General features: G+C 44.5%; 2 protein-coding genes across 4 annotated transcripts in view; one reads left to right on the top strand and one right to left on the bottom strand.

Annotated features, from left to right (window-relative positions):
* The first annotated feature begins 225 nt into the window (after positions 1-225).
* Positions 226-21,425, top strand: part of LOC306933432 (iron-sulfur cluster co-chaperone protein HscB-like) — a 41,474-nt gene continuing 20,274 nt past the window's right edge. Inside the window, exons 1-2 of the mRNA XM_079515653.1 lie at positions 226-231; positions 3,057-3,213. Of these exons, the coding sequence (XP_079371779.1) occupies positions 3,096-3,213 (118 nt within the window). The 5' untranslated portion in view covers positions 226-231; positions 3,057-3,095. The remainder of the gene's footprint in view (positions 232-3,056; positions 3,214-21,425) is intronic.
* On the bottom strand, positions 10,225-20,674 carry lrrc8ab (leucine rich repeat containing 8 VRAC subunit Ab). Of its 3 annotated transcripts, none has more exons than XM_079515650.1 (5): positions 20,509-20,674; positions 18,741-18,864; positions 13,936-14,080; positions 11,535-13,511; positions 10,225-10,733 (listed from the first exon to the last, which is right to left on the bottom strand). In XM_079515650.1, exons 3-5 carry the CDS (start codon positions 14,071-14,073, stop codon positions 10,458-10,460), a joined length of 2,391 nt encoding a protein of 796 aa, XP_079371776.1. In that variant the 5' UTR covers positions 14,074-14,080; positions 18,741-18,864; positions 20,509-20,674; the 3' UTR covers positions 10,225-10,457. The 3 variants fall into 3 exon arrangements, with proteins under 3 accessions (XP_079371776.1, XP_079371778.1, XP_079371777.1); XM_079515652.1 differs by having other exon boundaries at positions 18,764-18,864; XM_079515651.1 differs by lacking the exon at positions 20,509-20,674 and adding an exon at positions 19,153-19,285.

Genomic DNA, 21,425 nt, shown 5'->3' with positions numbered 1-21,425 from the left:
TCTACTTTATTAGGAGTAAAAGTTTTTGGTATTTGTTTACTTGAGCCTATGTAAACTTTTCAATATTTCCTACTTCATTAATTAGTAATTACTAACATTATTTGAAACCTTTGATTAGGTTACATACAACAACTTTGTAGATTTTATAACTTATATACTAATCAATTTAGCTCCAATCGCTCCGCTCCGATACAGCATGATGAGAGGTTCCAAAATGGGGTTCAATTACCGGTAAGTCGTTTTATACTTCAGGTATTCAATAATAGTTGATCTAAAAGCTCGCAAAACTTGAGCTTGTAGTAGATCATCTTTTTTTTAAGCTATTTTTGTAGGAAAAAAAAACATTTACTTTGGCACTTTAAGTATATTTATAGTATTCATTCAACCTTTATTTAAATTCTCAGAGAGATCATTGACGGTGGACCGTCATCATGATACCGTACATATAAACACAAGAACAAGGAAAAACAATGTTAACAACAAACAGTTAAAACAGTTGCATGTTGACAGCAATCAGTTAAAACAGGTGCATGTTGACAGCAATCAGTTAAAACAGGTGCATGTTGACAGCAATCAGTTAAAACAGGTGCATGTTGACAGCAATCAGTTAAAACAGGTGCATGTTGACAGCAATCAGTTAAAACAGGTGCATGTTGACAGCAATCAGTTAAAACAGGTGCATGTTGACAGCAATCAGTTAAAACAGGTGCATGTTGACAGCAATCAGTTAAAACAGTTGCATGTTGACAGCAATCAGTTAAAACAGTTGCATGTTGACAGCAATCAGTTAAAACAGGTGCATGTTGACAGCAATCAGTTAAAACAGGTGCATGTTGACAGCAATCAGTTAAAACAGGTGCATGTGACAGCAATCAGTTAAAACAGGTGCATACAGGTATGCACTGCAGAATCAGATAAGTCAATTCCTAAAATGGCCAATAGTTGAGACGAATATCAGTCTAAGTCCATAATTTATTCTGACCCCTCCCCGAAAAGGCCTGTCTGTCCTGACCCGTGACCCCTTATCCATAATTTATACATTATGGATAATAACTATGGTCTTATTCGTCTCAACTATGCTCATTAAGTTCTTGTAGCAAGAACTTCCAAGAATCAGGTGCATCAATGCTGAAAGCCGTTATCCCTGTTCAGATCACATCTGTGCACAGGTAGGTTTAATCCAAAGTTTATTTAGCAACTTCATGTAAGTGACGGACAGGAAGGTATGATGAGACATTATGTTCAAATACAGTTGACAATGACCTCATTTGTGCCCGTCTAAACATGGGCTACTGCTGCAGCAATATGCTTAACACTTTTAGGCCTGACTCACACCTTCGCAACAGATTGATTTATAGCTGATGTATGAGACTTATTGACTGATGCAAGCTCACAATGCATTTCCAATGGGAGTCACATGGTTTGACACAACATTTGTGTTGTATGAGGGGGTGGGGGGGGCAGTCGAAACACAGCCGAAAGCCGTGTGTCAAACCATGTGACTTCCATTGGAAATGCATTGTAAACAAACTTTTTCTTTACATGTAGCATGCATCAATGTTGTATGCTAGATCGAAAGGTGAGTCAGGCCATACACTGAAATGCAGACTTTTTGCTTTCTTTGTTTTTTTTTAATCTAGACTATTTTGTTTACAATGAGAAATACAAGTATAGAGATATCTTCATATCAGAACATAATGGTGCTCAAAGTATAGAGATATCTTCATATCAGAACATAATGGTGCTCAAAATATTTGGAGGGGTCATTCAAGAGGAAAAGGAAGTTGCAAGGGTGACACACCCTATAACAAACACACACACACATTATGCAACAAAGACTCATCACTAGAGCCTCTGAAACCAGTGGCGTGCACAGATACACTAGGGGGTGCTAGAGTACAAATGACAAATGTGACCTCTCTTTTTTTGTACAGTATGTGGACCATGGTGACATTGATCAATTATTGATAAAAAGCTTCTAATATATAATTTAGGCCCCAAAAGGTGCCCTTTTTTCCACTTGAGCACGTGCCCCTCTAAATGTCTGTGCACGCCACTGTCTGAAACAATAACATCACATTCATGACACGAATAGTAAACCAAGATTAAATGGAGTATTTCATATCAGCAGTCAATTTTAAATACATTAATAAAAACTACAAAATAATGTATAGAAAAGCATATAAAATGCATGTTGCGTTAAACACGCCAACAGCAACAAAAAATATACATGCAAAAAATGGCCAATTAAAACAAAAATAGTGTTAGCTAATTTCCTGAGAAAGTTTGTATTAATACTATAGCTGTCAAAACTGAAAAAGTAAAAAAGGAGATTAAAATATAAAACAATAGGACCTACATTAAGGAAAGCTATTTTTTGCTTATGCAAAACACACACACACACACACACACACACACACACACACACACACACACACACACACACACACACACACACACACACACACACACACACACACACACACACACACACAAATGTGAAAAAAGATGCAGTTGATTGTCTTCACTTGTAGTGTATTTTATATTGTATTGCAGAGTACTGCATTTCATTGTAATGCTCATATTGGGACTCATGAATAGGGCCGCAACTATCTATTTACATGGCAATTATATTGGTTACTTTGAGTTGTGAGCTTGTAGATCAGCTATTTTATTAGTATTTTGTTATTTGTCGTTTTAGTCTGACATGCTCAAAATATAGATACGGTAGATTATAATCATTATAACTGACATTCCATGTTGATCTGACCTCATCAAACCCTGTACACTCAAGACGCTGCCCCCGCGCTGCCACCCTTAGATCTCCATATATGGAGCGGACCTGTTCTGACATTCCATAAGTTGATCTGACCTCATCAAACCCTGTACACTCAAGACACTGCCCCCGCGCTGCCACCCTTAGATCTCCATATATGGAGCTGACCTTTTCCGACGTCCCATATATTGATCTGACCTCATCAAACCCTGTACACTCAAGACACACTCCATATATGGCCAGTACAGAATTCATTCCATATTCATCCCCCATGCCAAAGCGCCAGTGCTCGCCCAGCAGTCTGCTGTCACCCAGGCGGATGCGTGCCCTCGCCCAGCAGTCTGCTGTCACCCAGGCGGATGCGTGCCCTCGCCCAGCAGTCTGCTGTCACCCAGGCGGATGCGTGCATGCAACCTCGCCCTCAGGGCGTCTTACTGGTAATCATTATAATTTATTATTTCATCAAATTATGGATCATGTTTTAGCATCTATTACCATTTCTTCTAAAACAACCATTCAATGTGGTGCAAACCAGTTTCTTCTCCTTTGACATACAGCTCTAACAGGAAAACATTAGTGTTTTAACCACTTAAACCCTGCTCTACTTTGACTGAATTCTACAAGGTCACAGCGTGTTGTGACTGGCTGTGAGCTTGTACATAACATTACATATGCTATTTAAACCAGTTTGTCTCAGAATAGAGATGCTCATGTGGCATAAAGGGGGGAAAAGGTGAACTAAGGCTTGCTCTGCATTAGTATTCATGGAATACTAATGTCTAATTGTGACGAGGTAATGTAGTGCAAACCCATTCTCAAGGACGTCTACTAGTCTTAAAGCTGCTATCTGTAAATTATGTTTAATGAATAAACATTGTTTTCACCCACCGAGTATGTTAGGTAATTATATAACGTCTAATAATATGGAAATGGGTTTCTGCCCGACAGCAACGGTAACTAGTCCATCTGTAGTGGTTGGAGGTGGTCTCTGGTCTCCTAAGGGCCAATTCATACTCCTATTAACTAGTCCATCTGTAGTGGTTGGAGGTGGTCTCCTAAGGGCCGATAACTAGTCCATCTGTAGTGGTTGGAGGTGGTCTCCTAAGGGCCGATTCATACTCCTATTAACTAGTCCATCTGTAGTGGTTGGAGGTGGTCTCCTAAGGGCCGATTCATACTCCTATTAACTAGTCCATCTGTAGTGGTTGGAGGTGGTCTCCTAAGGGCCAAATACTCCTATTAACTAGTCCATCTGTAGTGGTTGGAGGTGGTCTCCTAAGGGCCGATTCATACTCCTATTAACTAGTCCATCTGTAGTGGTTGGAGGTGGTCTCCTAAGGGCCGATAACTAGTCCATCTGTAGTGGTTGGAGGTGGTCTCCTAAGGGCCGATTCATACTCCTATTAACTAGTCCATCTGTAGTGGTTGGAGGTGGTCTCCTAAGGGCCGATTCATACTCCTATTAACTAGTCCATCTGTAGTGGTTGGAGGTGGTCTCCTAAGGGCCGATTCATACTCCTATTAACTAGTCCATCTGTAGTGGTTGGAGGTGGTCTCCTAAGGGCCGATTCATACTCCTATTAACTAGTCCATCTGTAGTGGTTGGAGGTGGTCTCCTAAGGGCCGATTCATACTCCTATTTTACCGCTGTTTCGGCGCTGTAGTGCCGAAATGATTTCAGCTAGTCAGAAAATGTCAGTAGCACCGAAGAGCCGACTTTAGGACGGTACGTGCCCCCCCCCCCCCCCCCCCCCCGAACCTAAAATGACGTCACATTGTAGGCTCACCCGCACCCACTTTTATTCGGCTCTAAAATAGGAGTATGAATCGGCCCTTACTCTTCCATTGAGAAATGTAGACCCTGTACTGGGACATGTACTGGCTGACCAGAAGCACTGGCTGGAGCTCAGAAGCACTAAGCAGGGATTTCACCTCAGCGTAGCAGTGGAAATGTGGTCTCTGAGGGAGAACAAGGACCCTGATTCTAGACCCGACGTCGAAATAAAGTCTTCTGAAAGAATATATATTCAAAGATTTGTGCCACATGTTCACGATTTTTCAAAAATAGCAGACCTACAAGCTCGTAGCGCGCCACTCGGTGGCGCGCTATGAGCTTGTAGATCTGCTATTTTTCAATAGCTAAAGTATAACATAATGCTTAGTTAAAACACCAAAAGGGGTTCCCGCCCAGAATGGGTAGGACTGCAGCTTTAAACTCAAGACTCCCACTTAATCAGTGACATGAAATTGATAAACAGAACATGCCCATGCCTGTGACAAAAACATCACTATTTGCCTTTAAATATTGCACAAGATAACATTTAATTCGATTTTTCTAAAATTAGAGTACATATAGTTTAATTCCAGCCATTATTCCTACACATCATGTATTTCAACTCTCAGGTTGCGCATCTATTTATCTTATCCTTTTCTTCAAAAAGATAAGTTAGTAAAGTTGCATCAACATCTGTGACGCATTTGTTTTAGGGTAATGGAGTCAGTCTCTTGTGGATATACCATCTCTGCTGTGTCCAATTAGACAAAACGACAGGCCTGGCCCTTCTTACCAGTGCTAGTAGTTTAGGATTTAAGCTTCAAACCACTTTGTTGTACACAGTAAAAGTCCTATGCACCATGAAGGGTTAAATTAATACTGAGTGTTACTGGTGACTCTGCAGTGCATTGGGTCTCAGCGTGGAGGGTCCGCAGTAACCTGACTCCGCCAGATGGGGCAGCAGAGAGTACACTGGGTTCCCCCCAAGGGGGCACGCAGACTTTCCAACGTTGAAGCTCTGGGTCCTAGTGGTAGGAGGAGGGACTACAGGCGGACCCGTGGATTCATGACCGGGAAACCCCGTGCAGCTGGGCTATAACGTTGAGCGCTCGGTTGCCCTACGTCACTCAGGACCTCAAAGTTGAGGTCCGGGGAGGGACTTCCGGCAGTCTTCCGGGTGCTTCAAAACGCCACTGAGCAACTTCCACTGACATGAATAGCTGGGGGGGCGGAGCTTCGCGCCAGTTCAGTCTCTATTATATATATACTCTATGGTTCCCCCCCTCCTGCTCCGGGGAACCCATTGTACTCTCTGCTGCCCCATCTGGCGGAGTCAGGTTAGGTCCGCAGCCAAATACAAAGGATTTTGGGCGTCCTTGACATGAAAGTTTGAAACTATACTAGTGGTGGGCAAAGAAATCGATTCATTCAAATCACGATTTTTGTAATGCCAAAATGTTCGCTCTGAAAGAATATATATTCAAAGATTTGTGCCACATTTTCATGTATTTTCAAAAATAGCAGATCTACAAGATCTTGTAGATCTGCTATTTTTCAACAGCTAAAATCCTGAATGGGTTAATACTGGCATGGTCAAGTGGACTATAGTGAATCTATAGGATTAGAACATCATTCTAAACATGACAAAAATAAATCAACATCAAAAGAGTGAGTTTGAAGTTAAGGCAAATTGACATAACAGTGTGAATACGTTCTTGAAAAGGTTTACCGACAACCTATGGCTTTTTAACAGTGGTGGACAGTAAACAAAGTACATTTACCTGAATACTGTATTTTTCAGTACCTATGACTTTCAATCCATCGCACTTCAAAGAAAAAAACATTTATGAATGCCCATTATTTGAAGTCCCATTTCAAATATAGTGACAATAGCAGATCTACAAGCTCACAACGCATCATGTTGTGGGCTTGTACATCTGTTATTTTCACTATTATATATATATATATTTTTTTATTTTTTGCAATTTCTGGAAAATCTTTGGCATTTTGGGGAAAATGGCTCAATTTTAATACAGCAATACATTGATATAATAAAAAAAAGAAAATGTACTGTGTAATTCATACTTTTGAATACTTAAGTATTCAAATACTCCACTACAAGTTTGACAGAGCAACTTCCACTTGTAGTTGAGTGATATTTGACTAAACTTTGACTTAAGTACTGGGGGTTGAGTACTTTTGTCCACCACTTGCCTTTGTTCAACAATAAAGCCATGAACTCACCAGACTGCCTTTCTTGCCTGTGATCAAGTATGTTGGAATTAAAGTCAAGATGAAATGAAATCACATTATCACATTAAAATCACCTATTTCAAAATATATAAGCCACACAAAATGTAAAAAAAAAAAAAAAAAAATCATGAAAACTAAATCAGACTTAGTGCTTAGTTACTAGGCTTAAACTAACCATTCTCACCAAATAATATCACAACATCCACCCATCAATCAATATTGAAGGCGTGGTCATCCACCCATCAATCAATATTGAAGGCGTGGTCATCCATCAATCAATATTGAAGGCGTGGTCATCCACCCATCAATCAATATTGAAGGCGTGGTCATCCACCCATCAATCAATATTGAGGGCGTGGTCACACAGTTACCATTCTCTGCCACTATGTGAGCGAAGGGATAAATAAAATAAAATAATAATATGATTCCGGTGGCAAAGCAAATTAGGGATCACATGGTCTTAATTGATAAAAAAAAATCATACATTTAAAAACCTAATAAATGGCTGATCTACAAGCTCAACGCATTGGCATGTGGGCCTCAACCAAGAGCAAAGTGGTCAATTGCAATGCTTCCGCACCGTGCCCAAATTCTCCATATTTGTTATGACAACATTTACACTGTTCAAATCAGATCCATCAGTGTTATGTCTCTCCTGTCTATCCTGTAGTACGTGTTTCAGAAATAAATATGGAAGTTAGATTAAAACGCCGTTTCATCTGGACTTCAACTATTTTCTTAAAGTGGAATGTTCTGTGTTCATAAATACAAGCAAAAGCTGGAACGGTTTCCTTACGTTTCTAACATTGGCCACCTAGAGGAGGCTTATTGCATTGCACTTTGTTCAATGGAGAGACAAAGTGCATGTTCACTCCAGCTAAAACATGCATCAACATTAGCTGGATAATGTTATTAGGTAACGAACTTGTGGCTGAAATGTGAAAGTGCAACTAAATAGTAGTGAAAATTGCACAATTGTGGACTTGGATTAAGAGCCTTTTCAATGCTCATCCTAGTCACCCTCTGTGACTACATGCTACTGGAATAGACACAAGACTCATGGACAATTTCCATCTTCCACTTTGCAACTTGCAGATGGTGGCTCTTATGGCACAGAAAGAAAAGGTGTGGCAAGCTTGTAATTGCTATTCCATACACTTCAGATGAAGGGTAATAATCTGACAATGTTCTGTGAAATGAAATGTATATGAAAAGGATCATATAGGCTACTATACCCTGTCGGTTACCGGTACTTGTGTCCATGGCAATTACACCCTGACCGAACACTAGCCTCTGTCTGGAGGACGATTACACCCTGACCGAACACAAGCCTCTGTCTGGAGGACGATTACACCCCAACACAAGCCTCTGTCTGGAGGACGATTACACCCCAACACAAGCCTCTGTCTGGAGGACGATTACACCCCAACACAAGCCTCTGTCTGGAGGACGATTACACCCCAACACAAGCCTCTGTCTGGAGGACAATTACACCCCAACACAAGCCTCTGTCTGGAGGACAATTACACCCCAACACAAGCCTCTGTCTGGAGGACGATTACACCCTGACCGAACACAAGCCTCTGTCTGGAGGACAATTACACCCCAACACAAGCCTCTGTCTGGAGGACGATTACACCCCAACACAAGCCTCTGTCTGGAGGACGATTACACCCCAACACAAGCCTCTGTCTGGAGGACGATTACACCCCAACACAAGCCTCTGTCTGGAGGACGATTACACCCCAACACAAGCCTCTGTCTGGAGGACCATTACACCCCAACACAAGCCTCTGTCTGGAGGACGATTACACCCCAACACAAGCCTCTGTCTGGAGGACAATTACACCCCAACACAAGCCTCTGTCTGGAGGACGATTACACCCCAACACAAGCCTCTGTCTGGAGGACGATTACACCCCAACACAAGCCTCTGTCTGGGGGACAATTACACCCCAACACAAGCCTCTGTCTGGAGGACGATTACACCCCAACACAAGCCTCTGTCTGGAGGACGATTACACCCCAACACAAGCCTCTGTCTGGAGGACGATTACACCCCAACACAAGCCTCTGTCTGGAGGACGATTACACCCCAACACAAGCCTCTGTCTGGGGGACAATTACACCCCAACACAAGCCTCTGTCTGGAGGACAATTACACCCCAACACAAGCCTCTGTCTGGAGGACGATTACACCCCAACACAAGCCTCTGTCTGGAGGACGATTACACCCCCAACACAAGCCTCTGTCTGGGGGACAATTACACCCCAACACAAGCCTCTGTCTGGAGGACGATTACACCCCAACACAAGCCTCTGTCTGGAGGACAATTACACCCCAACACAAGCCTCTGTCTGGAGGACGATTACACCCCAACACAAGCCTCTGTCTGGAGGACAATTACACCCCAACACAAGCCTCTGTCTGGAGGACAATTACACCCCAACACAAGCCTCTGTCTGGAGGACAATTACACCCCAACACAAGCCTCTGTCTGGAGGACGATTACACCCCAACACAAGCCTCTGTCTGGAGGACGATTACACCCCCAACACAAGCCTCTGTCTGGGGGACAATTACACCCCAACACAAGCCTCTGTCTGGAGGACAATTACACCCCAACACAAGCCTCTGTCTGGAGGACGATTACACCCCAACACAAGCCTCTGTCTGGAGGACGATTACACCCCAACACAAGCCTCTGTCTGGAGGACCATTACACCCCAACACAAGCCTCTGTCTGGAGGACGATTACACCCCAACACAAGCCTCTGTCTGGAGGACCATTACACCCCAACACAAGCCTCTGTCTGGAGGACAATTACACCCCAACACAAGCCTCTGTCTGGAGGACCATTACACCCCAACACAAGCCTCTGTCTGGAGGACCATTACACCCCAACACAAGCCTCTGTCTGGAGGACCATTACACCCCAACACAAGCCTCTGTCTGGAGGACCATTACACCCCAACACAGGCCTCTGTCTGGAGGACAATTACACCCCAACACAAGCCTCTGTCTGGAGGACCATTACACGCCAACACAAGCCTCTGTCTGGAGGACCAAAGGTTTTCTAAATATCACTTGAAACAACTAACGGCAGGGCTCCACCGGACGCGTTGCGTCTCCGTCGCGTGCGTCAAAAAACGCACCGGTTCAATTTTAATGCACGCGTTAATGTCACGCAACGCGGGCAGTGGAGCCACCCTTCATTGATTAAAAAGGGAACATTCCCTGACGGTGACGCGACGCTGACGCGCCCGGTGGAGCCCCGGTGTAACGCTGCCACTGACTCACCTCATTCAAAGCCCAACGGTTTGTTAAGTTTTTTTTTCCTTAGAAAACCTATTCAGTAAAATTGCTGTGTGCATTTCATAAAAAGGGAGAAAGGGAAAATAAAATACAAAACAACCTAATAGAAAGGTGGACGTGTTTATGGTCGAGTGATATATTAGGCTTCAATCCCATTGAGAACGAACGAACGAACACTGGCTGTGCGTCGCAGTCCGAGGAGGGACCCTCTGACCTCACTCGCGGCCCCGTCTGGGATTGTCCGGAGGGTCCGAGTCCCATGTCGACACCGGGCAAGTCTTTGTGTGTTTGGGAGGTGGGAAATAAAGGTCCGACAGAAAGCAACCATAATGCATGTTTAGGTCTGCTCCTTGTCAAGCTTCCACAGTTGCTCCTTGACCTCCGTGGGCAGAGTGTTGAACAGGTCCTCCTCGACCACCAGGCCCGTCTTCTTGAGCTGTCTGCACTCCCCCAGCTCCACGGGCAGGCACTCCAGCCGGTTGCCCCGGATCTCCAGCTGGGTCAGCCCGGTCAGCTCTCCGAAGCGCGAGGGCAGAGACTGCAGGCAGTTGTTCCCCAGGTTCAGAGTGCACAGCTTCTTGCACTGGAACAGCTCATTGGGCAGGGTCTCAATCTGTGTGTGTGTGTGTGTGTGTGTGTGGGGAAAGGACAGATTATTAGATCCTCAAATCCTTATTATTGCGGCACAAAAATTAAGCCACAAGCTGTCATAGAAATATGGTAAAGAAATAGCGTATACATACGCTGTATATATTCTGTACATGTACAGAAAAGCTTTCCTTCGAACCAACGGACAACAAATTCTGATATCACATTCACAATTAACACTTTAATTGCCCGGGGTTATTTAAATTACATTAATGCGCCCATTCGATTTATAAACACGGACCCCTTTTCCGGACGGACCGGAAAAAGTTGTTGATGTGTGTGTAGCAGCTAACAATAGCCACACCACTCTAGAGTCGATCGACAACAACGGGAGACAAGAATAAATCTATCGCGACTAGCGACTGGACCGTGGAGTGCCGCCTAACACAGGATCTTTTTTCTTTTTGATTTAGATCGCGAGTTATGAACGTTTTAAGATTTTCGTTTTCATCAGCTAACCAGGGGAGGGAGTTTTTCGATGACGTCTCACTCTTGCGCGTCACAGAGGATTGCCCAACAGGCGCTCCCAGGCTATAGAGCCATGCGATCCGTTCTCATATCAATAATATTCGTCTTTTGGACACTACTTCGTCCTGGGCGTCGGCCGTTACTAATAGAAAGGACAAAGAACTTCGTCCCGGGCGATGGGAGTGTTAATTAAACTGCTATCCTATCATTCCCGCTTACGATGGATCTTACATTTCAAGGTGCTCTGGACAAAAGAGCCGAATCAAAAATAAAAAAATGGAAATGTAAAAGCACTCACCCTGTTGGCCGTCACGGCCAGGTACTGCAGGTTCTGGAGGCAGCCGATGTCCGCCGGGATGTAGGTGAGGTTGTTGTGACTCAGGTCCAGGAAGCGCAGCTTGCGGCAGTAGAAGAGCTGGCTGGGGATCTTGGCGATCTTGTTCCTGTTCAGGTAGAGCCTCTCCATGTTGGTGAGCGTGCCCACCTGGATGGGAATGTAGGCGATCTGGTTGTACCACAGCTTGAGGCAGACGAGCCGGTGCAGGTGCTGGAAGCTGATGATCTCCTCGATGGTCTTCAGGTTGTTGTCCTTCAGGTCGATCTCCTGCAGGTTGTGCAGGCTGAAGATGGAGTGCGGGATGCGCTCCAGGTCGCAGCGGATGAGCTCCAGCTCGGTCAGGTTGGCCATCTTCTTCAGGCTGTTGAGCACCATGAGCTTGGTGCCCTCGTTGTTGATGGACAGCTTCTGGAGGTGCATGCCCACGTCGGTCACCACCTGAGGTAGCTTGGTGAGGTTGCTCTTCAGACGGAGCACCTTGAGACGCTTGAGCTCGCGGAGCCCGTCGATGACGATGTAGCGGTTGTTCTCGGCGCTGAGGTTCCCCGTCAGGTGGAGCTCGCTCAGGTTCTTCAGGCTGTAGATCCACAGCGGGATCTCTTTGATGTCCGTGAACTTGATGTGCAGGGACTTCAGGTTCTCCCGCAGGAAGGCCAGCGCCGGCGCCTCGATCTTGGCGGGCGTGTGGTACAGCCACATCTCCCGCAGGTTGACCAGCTGGGCTATGATGGGGGGGATGGTGACGTCGGGGATGAGCTCCAGCTTGAGGACCTCCAGCTCCATCAGGTCGAACACCGTGTCCGGGATGCCGCTCAGCATGAAGAGGTGGAGCTCCAGCTTCTCCTGGGAGTTCTTCGTGATCCGCTGACGCAGCTTGTCCAGCGTCCACTCGTTGTTGAGGTTGAGCTGCCTCAGCTTGTTCTCGCTCACCTCCGAGAGGAAGACGGCGAAGCGCTTGGAGTACAGCGGGTCGTACTGGTCGATCATGTGCAACATGAAGGCAAAGTCGTTCTTCACGTCGGGTATGTCGCTGTAGCTGCTCTCCTCCCGAATGGACTCGAACGAGTACTTCTTTAAAGAGCGACGCAGCATCCAGCAGAGGGTGTACATGCAGATCAGTCCGTACACCATGACTAGGCTAATGTAGAAGCAGGCCAGGATTTTAAAAAGCGTGGCCAGCGGATGTGCACAGCGGTACATGCTATAACCGGTAAGGCTTTCGATGTCCACCCTGCAGTCCACGCTGAACTGAATATTGTGCACATAATACCCTGTGTAGCAGATTATCAAAATAAACTTGATGACCTTTATTATAGTCTGACGGATGTACAGATTGTACACTATGTCTCCTTCCTCCACGTGTATGCGGAACTTTTTCACTTTCTCAAACAGCGCCTTGGCCTGCTCGCCCTCTTTCTTGTCCAGGACGCCCGTCTCGGTGCGGTCCACGATGCCCTGCTCGAGGCGGGACTTTGTCCTCTGGAGCATGGGGACGCTGGCCTCCACGTCCTCACTGATGACCGACTCCTTGTGGTCCACGGAGCCGTTCATCTTCATGGGCTTCGGGTCGCTCTCCTCCACCACCGTCTCAGACAGCGCCCGGGTGGTCCAGGGCGAGTCGAAGCACTTGAGCAGGATGGACACAAAGTGCTCCAGCTTGGAGCTGGTCCGGGGGAACTTGAACCAGAAGTTGCTGCACGCCAGGAAGATGAGCGTGTGGAGCAGCACCAGGTAGGGGAAGTACTTGGCGAACCAGTGCAGCCGGTTCTCGTAGCACACGGCGTCCACGTAGTTGTACTGGTGGCGGTCCAGGTCGTACTGGATCCCCCGCGGCGGCTCCAGGTTCAGCGCGTTGGACGCCGTGGCGTTGAAGAAGCGCCGGCAGGTCTGGTTCACCACCCACTTGCAGGGCAGGCAGATCATCTTGTCCTGGGTGACCTGCAGGGGTTGGTTGGTGGACAGCAAAACAATTGAATAAATAGTTTTAGTCACATTTTACATCACCTGAAATGTTTGTGTTTTAGACTAAAATGTATTTTGGTGGGTCTTGATGGCGTCGTAATGGCTGATGTTAGACTTGGTTGCACTCTGACAATAGACGCGTTATGAGCTTGTAGATCGGCTATTTTCAGCATGCGACCAAGCATGTGTTTTAGTTCTACTGGAACTCTTCTCCACTAGTCCCTCCCTAGCATTTAGTCTAGTTTATACGTGTTGACGAAACTGTCAATATATTCAGCCTTAGTTTTAGTCATCATAGCTTAGTTTTCATTTCATTTTTCCTCTGTGGAAAGAAGGTGTTCGACGGAACATTTCTCGTCGTAGTTTTAGTCGACGGAATCAACGACAACACTAGACTGACCTGCAGCGTGCCGCCGAACACGGAGATCATGAGCATGACGATGGAGATGTAGTCGGTGAACACGTCCCACCATGGCTTCAGGATGCGGTACGCAGGCTGCGTGTCCACGAAGTACCTCAGCTCAGTGATGGGGATCATGGTTTACCTGGAGGACACGAGCATTAGCATTAGCAGTGGTAGGGGAGGACACAGGAGGACATGAGCATTAGCATTAGCAGTGGTAGGGGAGGACACAGGAGGACACAGGAGTAGTGGTACGACAAGGACACAGGAGGACATGAGCATTAGTAGTGGTAGGACGAGGACACAGGAGGACATGAGCATTAGCAGTGGTAGGGGAGGACACAGGAGGACATGAGCATTAGCATTAGTAGTGGTAGGGGAGGACACAGGAGGACATGATCATTAGTAGTGGTAGGGGAGGACACAGGAGGACATGAGCATTAGTAGTGGTAGGGTAGGACACAGGAGGACATGAGCATTAGTAGTGGTAGGACGAGGACACAGGAGTAGTGGTAGGGGAGGTAAAAATGTCTTCTACATCCTGACAGTTTTCTGAAAAAAAAGCTATGTTTCTATGTCAGTCGTGTTTCCCATAGACATTTCAAAAAGTATTTATTTAAAGACCTTTTAAACGTCGTACGAAGCCAACTCGAGTCGTGACAAATCATGACCACACACAATATTTTGGACCAAACAAATAATTACATAGAAGAAAAACCACAAAAAAAGTGTTGTAACCTGCCGTTTTTTTTCTACTTTCTAATTCTGTTTGGCCCGAAGAATTTTGTTTGTTGTCATGATTTGTCACGACAAGAGTTGGCTTTGTCCGCGGCGCAAACGTCTTTAAATAAATACTTTCTGAAATGTCTATGAGGAAAATGAACGGAGAATCATTTCCTGGGCCCTGGTAGGGGGCGGGACTGCGACGCTATATAGTTCACTTCTATAGTTTACTTTTAGTACTTGAGTAAATGTACTTGGTTACTTTCCACCACTGATCAGTATCAAGTACTACATTATTAGAAATCATGTAAGACAATCAAAATGACTGGTTTAGCATTCAAGGCTGAGGTAATTGGCTTGTAAGACCACTATATTAACCTATTCCAAGGCAAGGCTGATCAATCGATGCAATTATAGCTTATAAGGTCATACGTCAGGTAGTTACACATGGAACATTTGAAGGCTGACAGCTGTAATGACAGAGCCGACCGCCATTAGCATTCACAGAGCCTTTACTAGGTACTGTAGAATATTGATTGTACGATGGTTGAACCAATCCAATTAATCTCACTCCACAACTGTGTGGATATCAGATATCATTATTGTATTATGAAATATGCATTCACCACCTTGTGGATTCCTATCATTTATGTCACTCTTATGAGGAATTAATTGATAAAGCTGCTGCAATGAAAAACTAAAACATGAGGGATGAAGCGAATATTCGGCCAACAAAACTATTCAGCCGAATAGTGGCTGTTAAAGGTTACGCTCCAGATAGCACAGGCGGTCGGCTGTCGGCCTGTTTGACAGCGTTGTGAGCTTGTCGGCAGGTAGCCTGGGGCTGGGGTCCGTTGGGGTCCACCTATGCTTTCTATGGCATAGGCAGCTCCCGGCAGGATCCGCCGGGAGAATCTAGACGCAGCTGTGCGACATGAGACTAATTAATCAGAGTGTGTGTGTGTGTACATGTATGCGTCAATTTAACAAAGGTGCAGACGATCAGAAATCAGCAGAGAGTGATCGACGTTTGCGCAACTGTATGCCGAATTTAAGTGGAATCGGCCCCAGCCTTTTTTTTTCCTCCCTGGAAGTAATCAACTCCAAAGCAAATCTGGCGAAAAGAATGCTGTGTTTTGTTTTTGTAGCGGCCTTGCGGGATGCAAAGGCTCCAGGGTTGTCAGATTGTGTGAGTGAAACAAGCCAACCAGGTCTATTATATGAAAACAAGCCCAAATTAAAGAAGCAACCAGTTTCTCCACCAGTGGTGTCACGGTGATTGTTTTCCCCCTGTACCACGGAACGTCACGTGCACACACGTGCGCATCGCGGCATGCACAAAGAACAGCTGCATAGCCTTAAGCCTATTGTTAAATAGTGTATGAGAGTTTTAGACACACAAGTAGACTTAAAATATTCAGACAAACATCTTTACTGCACACTAGAGACTGGTTTGTGCTGATTAAAAAGTAGACTTTGACTAGTCTGAACACGTTTTTGGTCTGGAGTCACCTTTATAAAAGACAGGGCGGGAACCCCTTTTGGTGTTTCAAACATTGTTATAATTTAGCTATTGAAAAATAGCAGATCTACAAGCTCGTAGCGCACCGGTCTGCTATTTTTGAAAAAAATGAATATTTTTACTTCTTTCAGAGTGAACGTTTTTACCTCAAATCTTTGTTTCTGGGGGGGTCCCTGGAACAACATATTTTCAGACGGGGGTCGGCAGCCAAATACATATATTTTTGGGGGTTCTTGACATGAAACTGCGTTTGCGAACCACTGACATGAAAAACATGGGTTTTTCAGATAACTGTCAGCATTTAGAAGACATTTTTGCAGACTTTTTTTTTTTTTTGGAAATACATATTTGTACATTGAAAAACTGTGTACATGGTGACTATAACTATAATCTACCTGACCTTGAGGCCTACAAAATCAGGGGGGGAAAAATAAAAAAATAAACTTTTTTTTTCAACTAGTCAACTAGTACCAACAAGGTTGACTAGTGGATTTACTAGTCGACTAGTCGACTAGTAAATCCACTAGTCAATAGATTATAGTTATAGTCACCATGTACACAGTTTTTCAATGTACAAATTTTAATTTTATTTTTTACATAATAGGTAGTTAAACAACTAGTCGACTAGTAAACTAGGCAACTAGTCAACTAGTAAAAATTACTAGAAGTGAATGCCCTAGTAGGTAGTACTGTCTCCTCACAGCTAAAAGGTCCTGGGCTCGTTTTATTTTAGATTTGGGGATCTCCCCATTTACTGATGAAATTATGGTGGTACTACCTGATTGTATTATGCGTTTTCCATCCCCTTTTTGTATTGGAAATAAATATGGCTGTCATTTGTATGCCTCGGCTCAGTCACAATAGTAAATTCAGTACAGAAAACTACAATTACCAAGAAGTAGAGCTACAACCAGGGTGTGTACAGGTGTTTTGCATACTGCCACTGATCATAATAAGGGGACAGATTTTGACCAGCCTCTGTCCAATACTGAATCGTTGTATAATTCTCTGATGAAAGGTCTGATACACCAAAAGCTCAATTTGAAACTAAGTGTACATCAAAATCTCTTTAGTTAGTTGGACTCATTGATGATTCCTGCACCGAAGCAAATATTCAGTCGGGTGGAGTGGTGCATTATCTTTCCAAATAAATCACACACGTGTGAAGTGAGGGGCGCTCTTATCGTTGTACATCATCATGACGTAACATGTCGATTTGCTCGTCCACATATGCCATAAGTTAATACCGATTTGCTCGTCCACATATGCCGTACATTCTCCATTCATTGTCAATGGGAATTTCATTCCCAAAAATCTACACTAATAGCTGAATATAAATGGACTGTTATTAATCTTCAATGGTAGTAATCTGTACGGGCAGTTTAACCAATCAAATGAAAGATCACACAAACAATGAATGAAAGAGTTGGCCAATTATGGATGGAAAAAGAAAGCATGAATTCAAAAAAGAACAAGAAAAGCTGTAACCATAAACCGAAAAATAGCTACAATCAGTCAAAATTCTCAAAAAAATAACCTAGGCCTATATGCCTAATGCCTATTGTCTATTTTTAAGAATTTAACTATAATGACATGCCCAAAACACGGACGCCAGTTTTAATGTGGTTAAAATTTGGACAACATCTTGCATTCAACACATCTAAGACTACATTTGATAGACAATGATGTGTACAAGCACCATAATGACATAGCTCTAAAATGTATGTACTTTGAAAAGTACTGCATTACAATTTAAACAGGAAGGTTTACATTAAACTTGAGCGTATTTCGTAGCTATACTCACAGATCTGGAATAAAGTACAATCACTCTCCATTTATAAAGCGCAGGCGGGACATTAAACACGCTCTGCAAAGTTCTTTGCTTCTTCTGAACATTGACTCATAGATAAAAACACTCTCCGACGTCCCCGCCTGGCCTTGCAGGCTTGCCACTCCTTCCCAGCACGCAGGCCATGAGAGACAATCTGCCAGAGAAGATGTTCCGTTTTGGCTCGTTTGGCCCAAACAAAGCAGTGGTCGCTCCGTGTGTCCATCTCGCCGCCTTGTTCCCCTATTCTTAGCCATTTCCGTTGATAATACCCAAGGTATTGTCTGCCACTGCGGCCTTGAGAAGCTCCCCCCTCCCCAACCTCCGAGAGGAGATCCTGTTTACCTTACGGGAGCTGCCGTCTCCAGCTTTAATCTCTCTGGAAATGTCCACTGTCACCTTTTACTTCATCAAACTGCCCACACCCCCTCCCGCTTGATATCATGCACACGCACGCACGCAAACACACACACACAACTTGGCACTCAACATTTTTTCCTCCATTAGGAAGACCGGCCTTTTCCTGTCATGTCGAGGAGTGTGCTCGCTCGAGTCTACCAGGCCTTGCTGTACTCTAGGCATATTTAGACCATTACAACATCAAAGCGATTCAAGTTAATCCAATGCAGTGGACCCGACTCTTTGGTCGGTTTGTGCTAGTTTAGAACAGACGATTAGGTCGCAGCTACACTGCTGCAGGCTCACGTAAAACACAAAGAGACCCCTCACCAATATGGTTGTGTTATCTGTACCCCAGTGTTTGATGCGGTCCGTGATGGACATTCCACTCCCAGGTCCAAAAATCTTCGTGGGCCCTCGCCTCTCTCATCGCTCATGGGTCTGGGAGGCCGATCTGAAAATGCAGGGGACATTTTAATGCCCATTCTTAGTGGACTTAGTGTCTGTCAGTTACCTCATGTGGCAGAAGCATGATTTACACAGTTTTAAAAAAAAGAATGCAATAAATAGCTATGTAGTTATTTATTTTTCATGCGTCCTTTTGTGTGGGCTTGGGTGGGAGGTGGGACGGGATTGTTGATTTAAGAACAATGGAAGGAAAGATACACATTTTCATTATACACAAACACAGCATGCATCCTCTTTCAATATTACATTTCAGTTTAAGAATGACAAGGCATACAGAAGATTCTTCTAGCTTAGTCAGACATGCTGAACAGGAGAGGCCGGGTCTTGTTTGTATCCCTGTAATAGTCGCTTGCAGGCTAGATGTTGTGTGCTGACTGTCAGATATATTCGGTACAGTAACATACAGTGTCTTGGATCATCATGTCAGGCACGTATGTTTAGCTTGACCATGAGACAGAGAAGCAACTCAACGTCACTCAGCAGTAGCCTAAAATGTAGAACTCTCGTAGAATAGATATATGTATCGATTCTGACTTTTTCCCAATCAGAATCGATATAGCCTAATGTAACAAGGTTACAATTATAGTTTGTTTTCATGATTGAAATCCCACCAATTCTTTATTATATTCGATATAGCCTAACATTTACGAGAGTCTAAATTTTAGGCTAGTCACTGCAGTTACTTAACACTGCTCACCCATTTCATTGATATCATACTGTGTTGACATTAACTAAACCACCACAGTCACTCACTACTCAAATAGCCTCGGAACCCCATAGACAGCTGAGGCAGCAGCTGAGCAGCACAGCCATGCCAATTCAGACAGTCAGCTAACTAAAAAACGAAATGAGCCCACATGACATTAGCATTTATGGCACCCCCAGCCAGCTAAAGCTGCCTTGGGCTCAACAACGCACTGTAAGCCCTTAGATAGCTAGCCCTGGTCCAGTGCTTACAGCGAGTCTCTCTCTGACGCCCTGTGGGAGTCCCTTCCGCAGCCCTCTAGTGATTTTCTTACTCCCGTGCGCGGGTTTACAATTCCCAGCAAATAAACAAAACGACGTAACTACTCACCGAAACAAAGCCTGCTAGACCTTACGGTAAAAGTCTATTCTCGGAGCTGGGAAGCGTCTCAGGTCCCCAGCCTCTCTCTAAAATGCACTTTGTGCCATTTTAATAACGCAATGTACCCTGAATTTACCGGGCAGTCATTTCTTCTACTACGGCATTTCCGGGTTTTGTCTGGGCCGATCTGGTTGGATTTATTTTATTTAATGATTAAAATAGTGCATTTTAGAGAGGCTGGGGACCTGAGACGCTTCCCAGCTCCGAGAATAGACTTTTACCTTAAGGTCTAGCAGGCTTTGTTTCGGTGAGTAGTTACGTCGTTTTGTTTATTTGCTGGGAATTGTAAACACTCGCACGGGAGTGAGAAAATCACTAGAGGGCTGTAGGGCGTCAGAGAGACTCGCTGTAAGCACTGGACGCACTGTAAGCTCTTAGATCGCAAGCTGAAGCTAAGCTACTTTAGCTACAACCAACCCAACCAGCCACCACCGGCTTTTCTGTCCGAGGCTTTGCGTGGAGAGATCTGTCACGTTGTTTCAACCAGTATATTATTCGCCTTACCTCGAGTCGATACGTCGCGTGTTGTGATCAAACTGTGAATAAAATCATCACGCTTAACTTGGTAAAAAACAACAACAGCGTGTTTGCTGTTAGCAGCTAAAGCTGGCTAGCTGTTGTGTTTGTTGACGACTTTTTTCCTCTGTTCATGTTACTAGCAGGCAGTACTGTAAGTGGTGGGCCTGCAGTTGGTCCCCCCCGCCGCCAGCGGCGCTGTGGCTCTCGTCTGGCTAGCCCAAAATAGCAGCTCTACAAGCTCACAACGCGTCGCGACAGCGACGCGTTGTGAGCTTGTAGATCTGCTATTTTGGGCGCTCGCGACACCCACCGTACGGCGTAGTACAGTACAGTGCAGGCTCCCCTCCAGGGTTGCCAAGTCTGCTTATTTCCCGCGACTGTTGGCTTCTTTTTTTTCCAGAGATCATTTTCTTTATAGGTTAATTATTAGTATAATAAATGACCAAAACATTAATTATCATAGACATACACACAGTATTTATAATGATAAATGCATCAAATATTTGTATTAGTATTATAATGGTCATATTATTGGGTTTGTTTTGGCTTGTTTTTGGAGGTGGGTTGGCTTATTTCTCTCACGAGAGTTGGCAACACTGCTCCCCTCATTTCATAACATTCAGGCGGCTTCCTCCTTCCTTTCCCCCACGTTGGTGCTTACTTAATTATTTCTTACCAAGTCATACATGAGAGAATATTATTTATATTTATAATTTCAGTTAGTTTTACATGTCAAGTATGTCGGTGTACTGTAGTCTGAGGCTGGCGACGTGTGCGTGTCATGGTTTACAGGCGAACAGCAGCAGACGAGGCTGTTTGCTGTTGTTAAAAGCTGGCTCTTATTATGCAACTGCTGCAGGTAAAGGTTAAATGCATTTCAACTAATAGGTCTTGTCTTGGTA

Source organism: Electrona antarctica (assembly GCF_951216825.1).
Source record: "Electrona antarctica genome assembly, chromosome: 12".
Taxonomy (NCBI): Eukaryota; Metazoa; Chordata; class Actinopteri; order Myctophiformes; family Myctophidae; genus Electrona; species Electrona antarctica.
The sequence above is the reverse complement of the archived record's forward strand: the minus strand, read 5'-3'. Positions and strand labels throughout refer to the sequence as shown.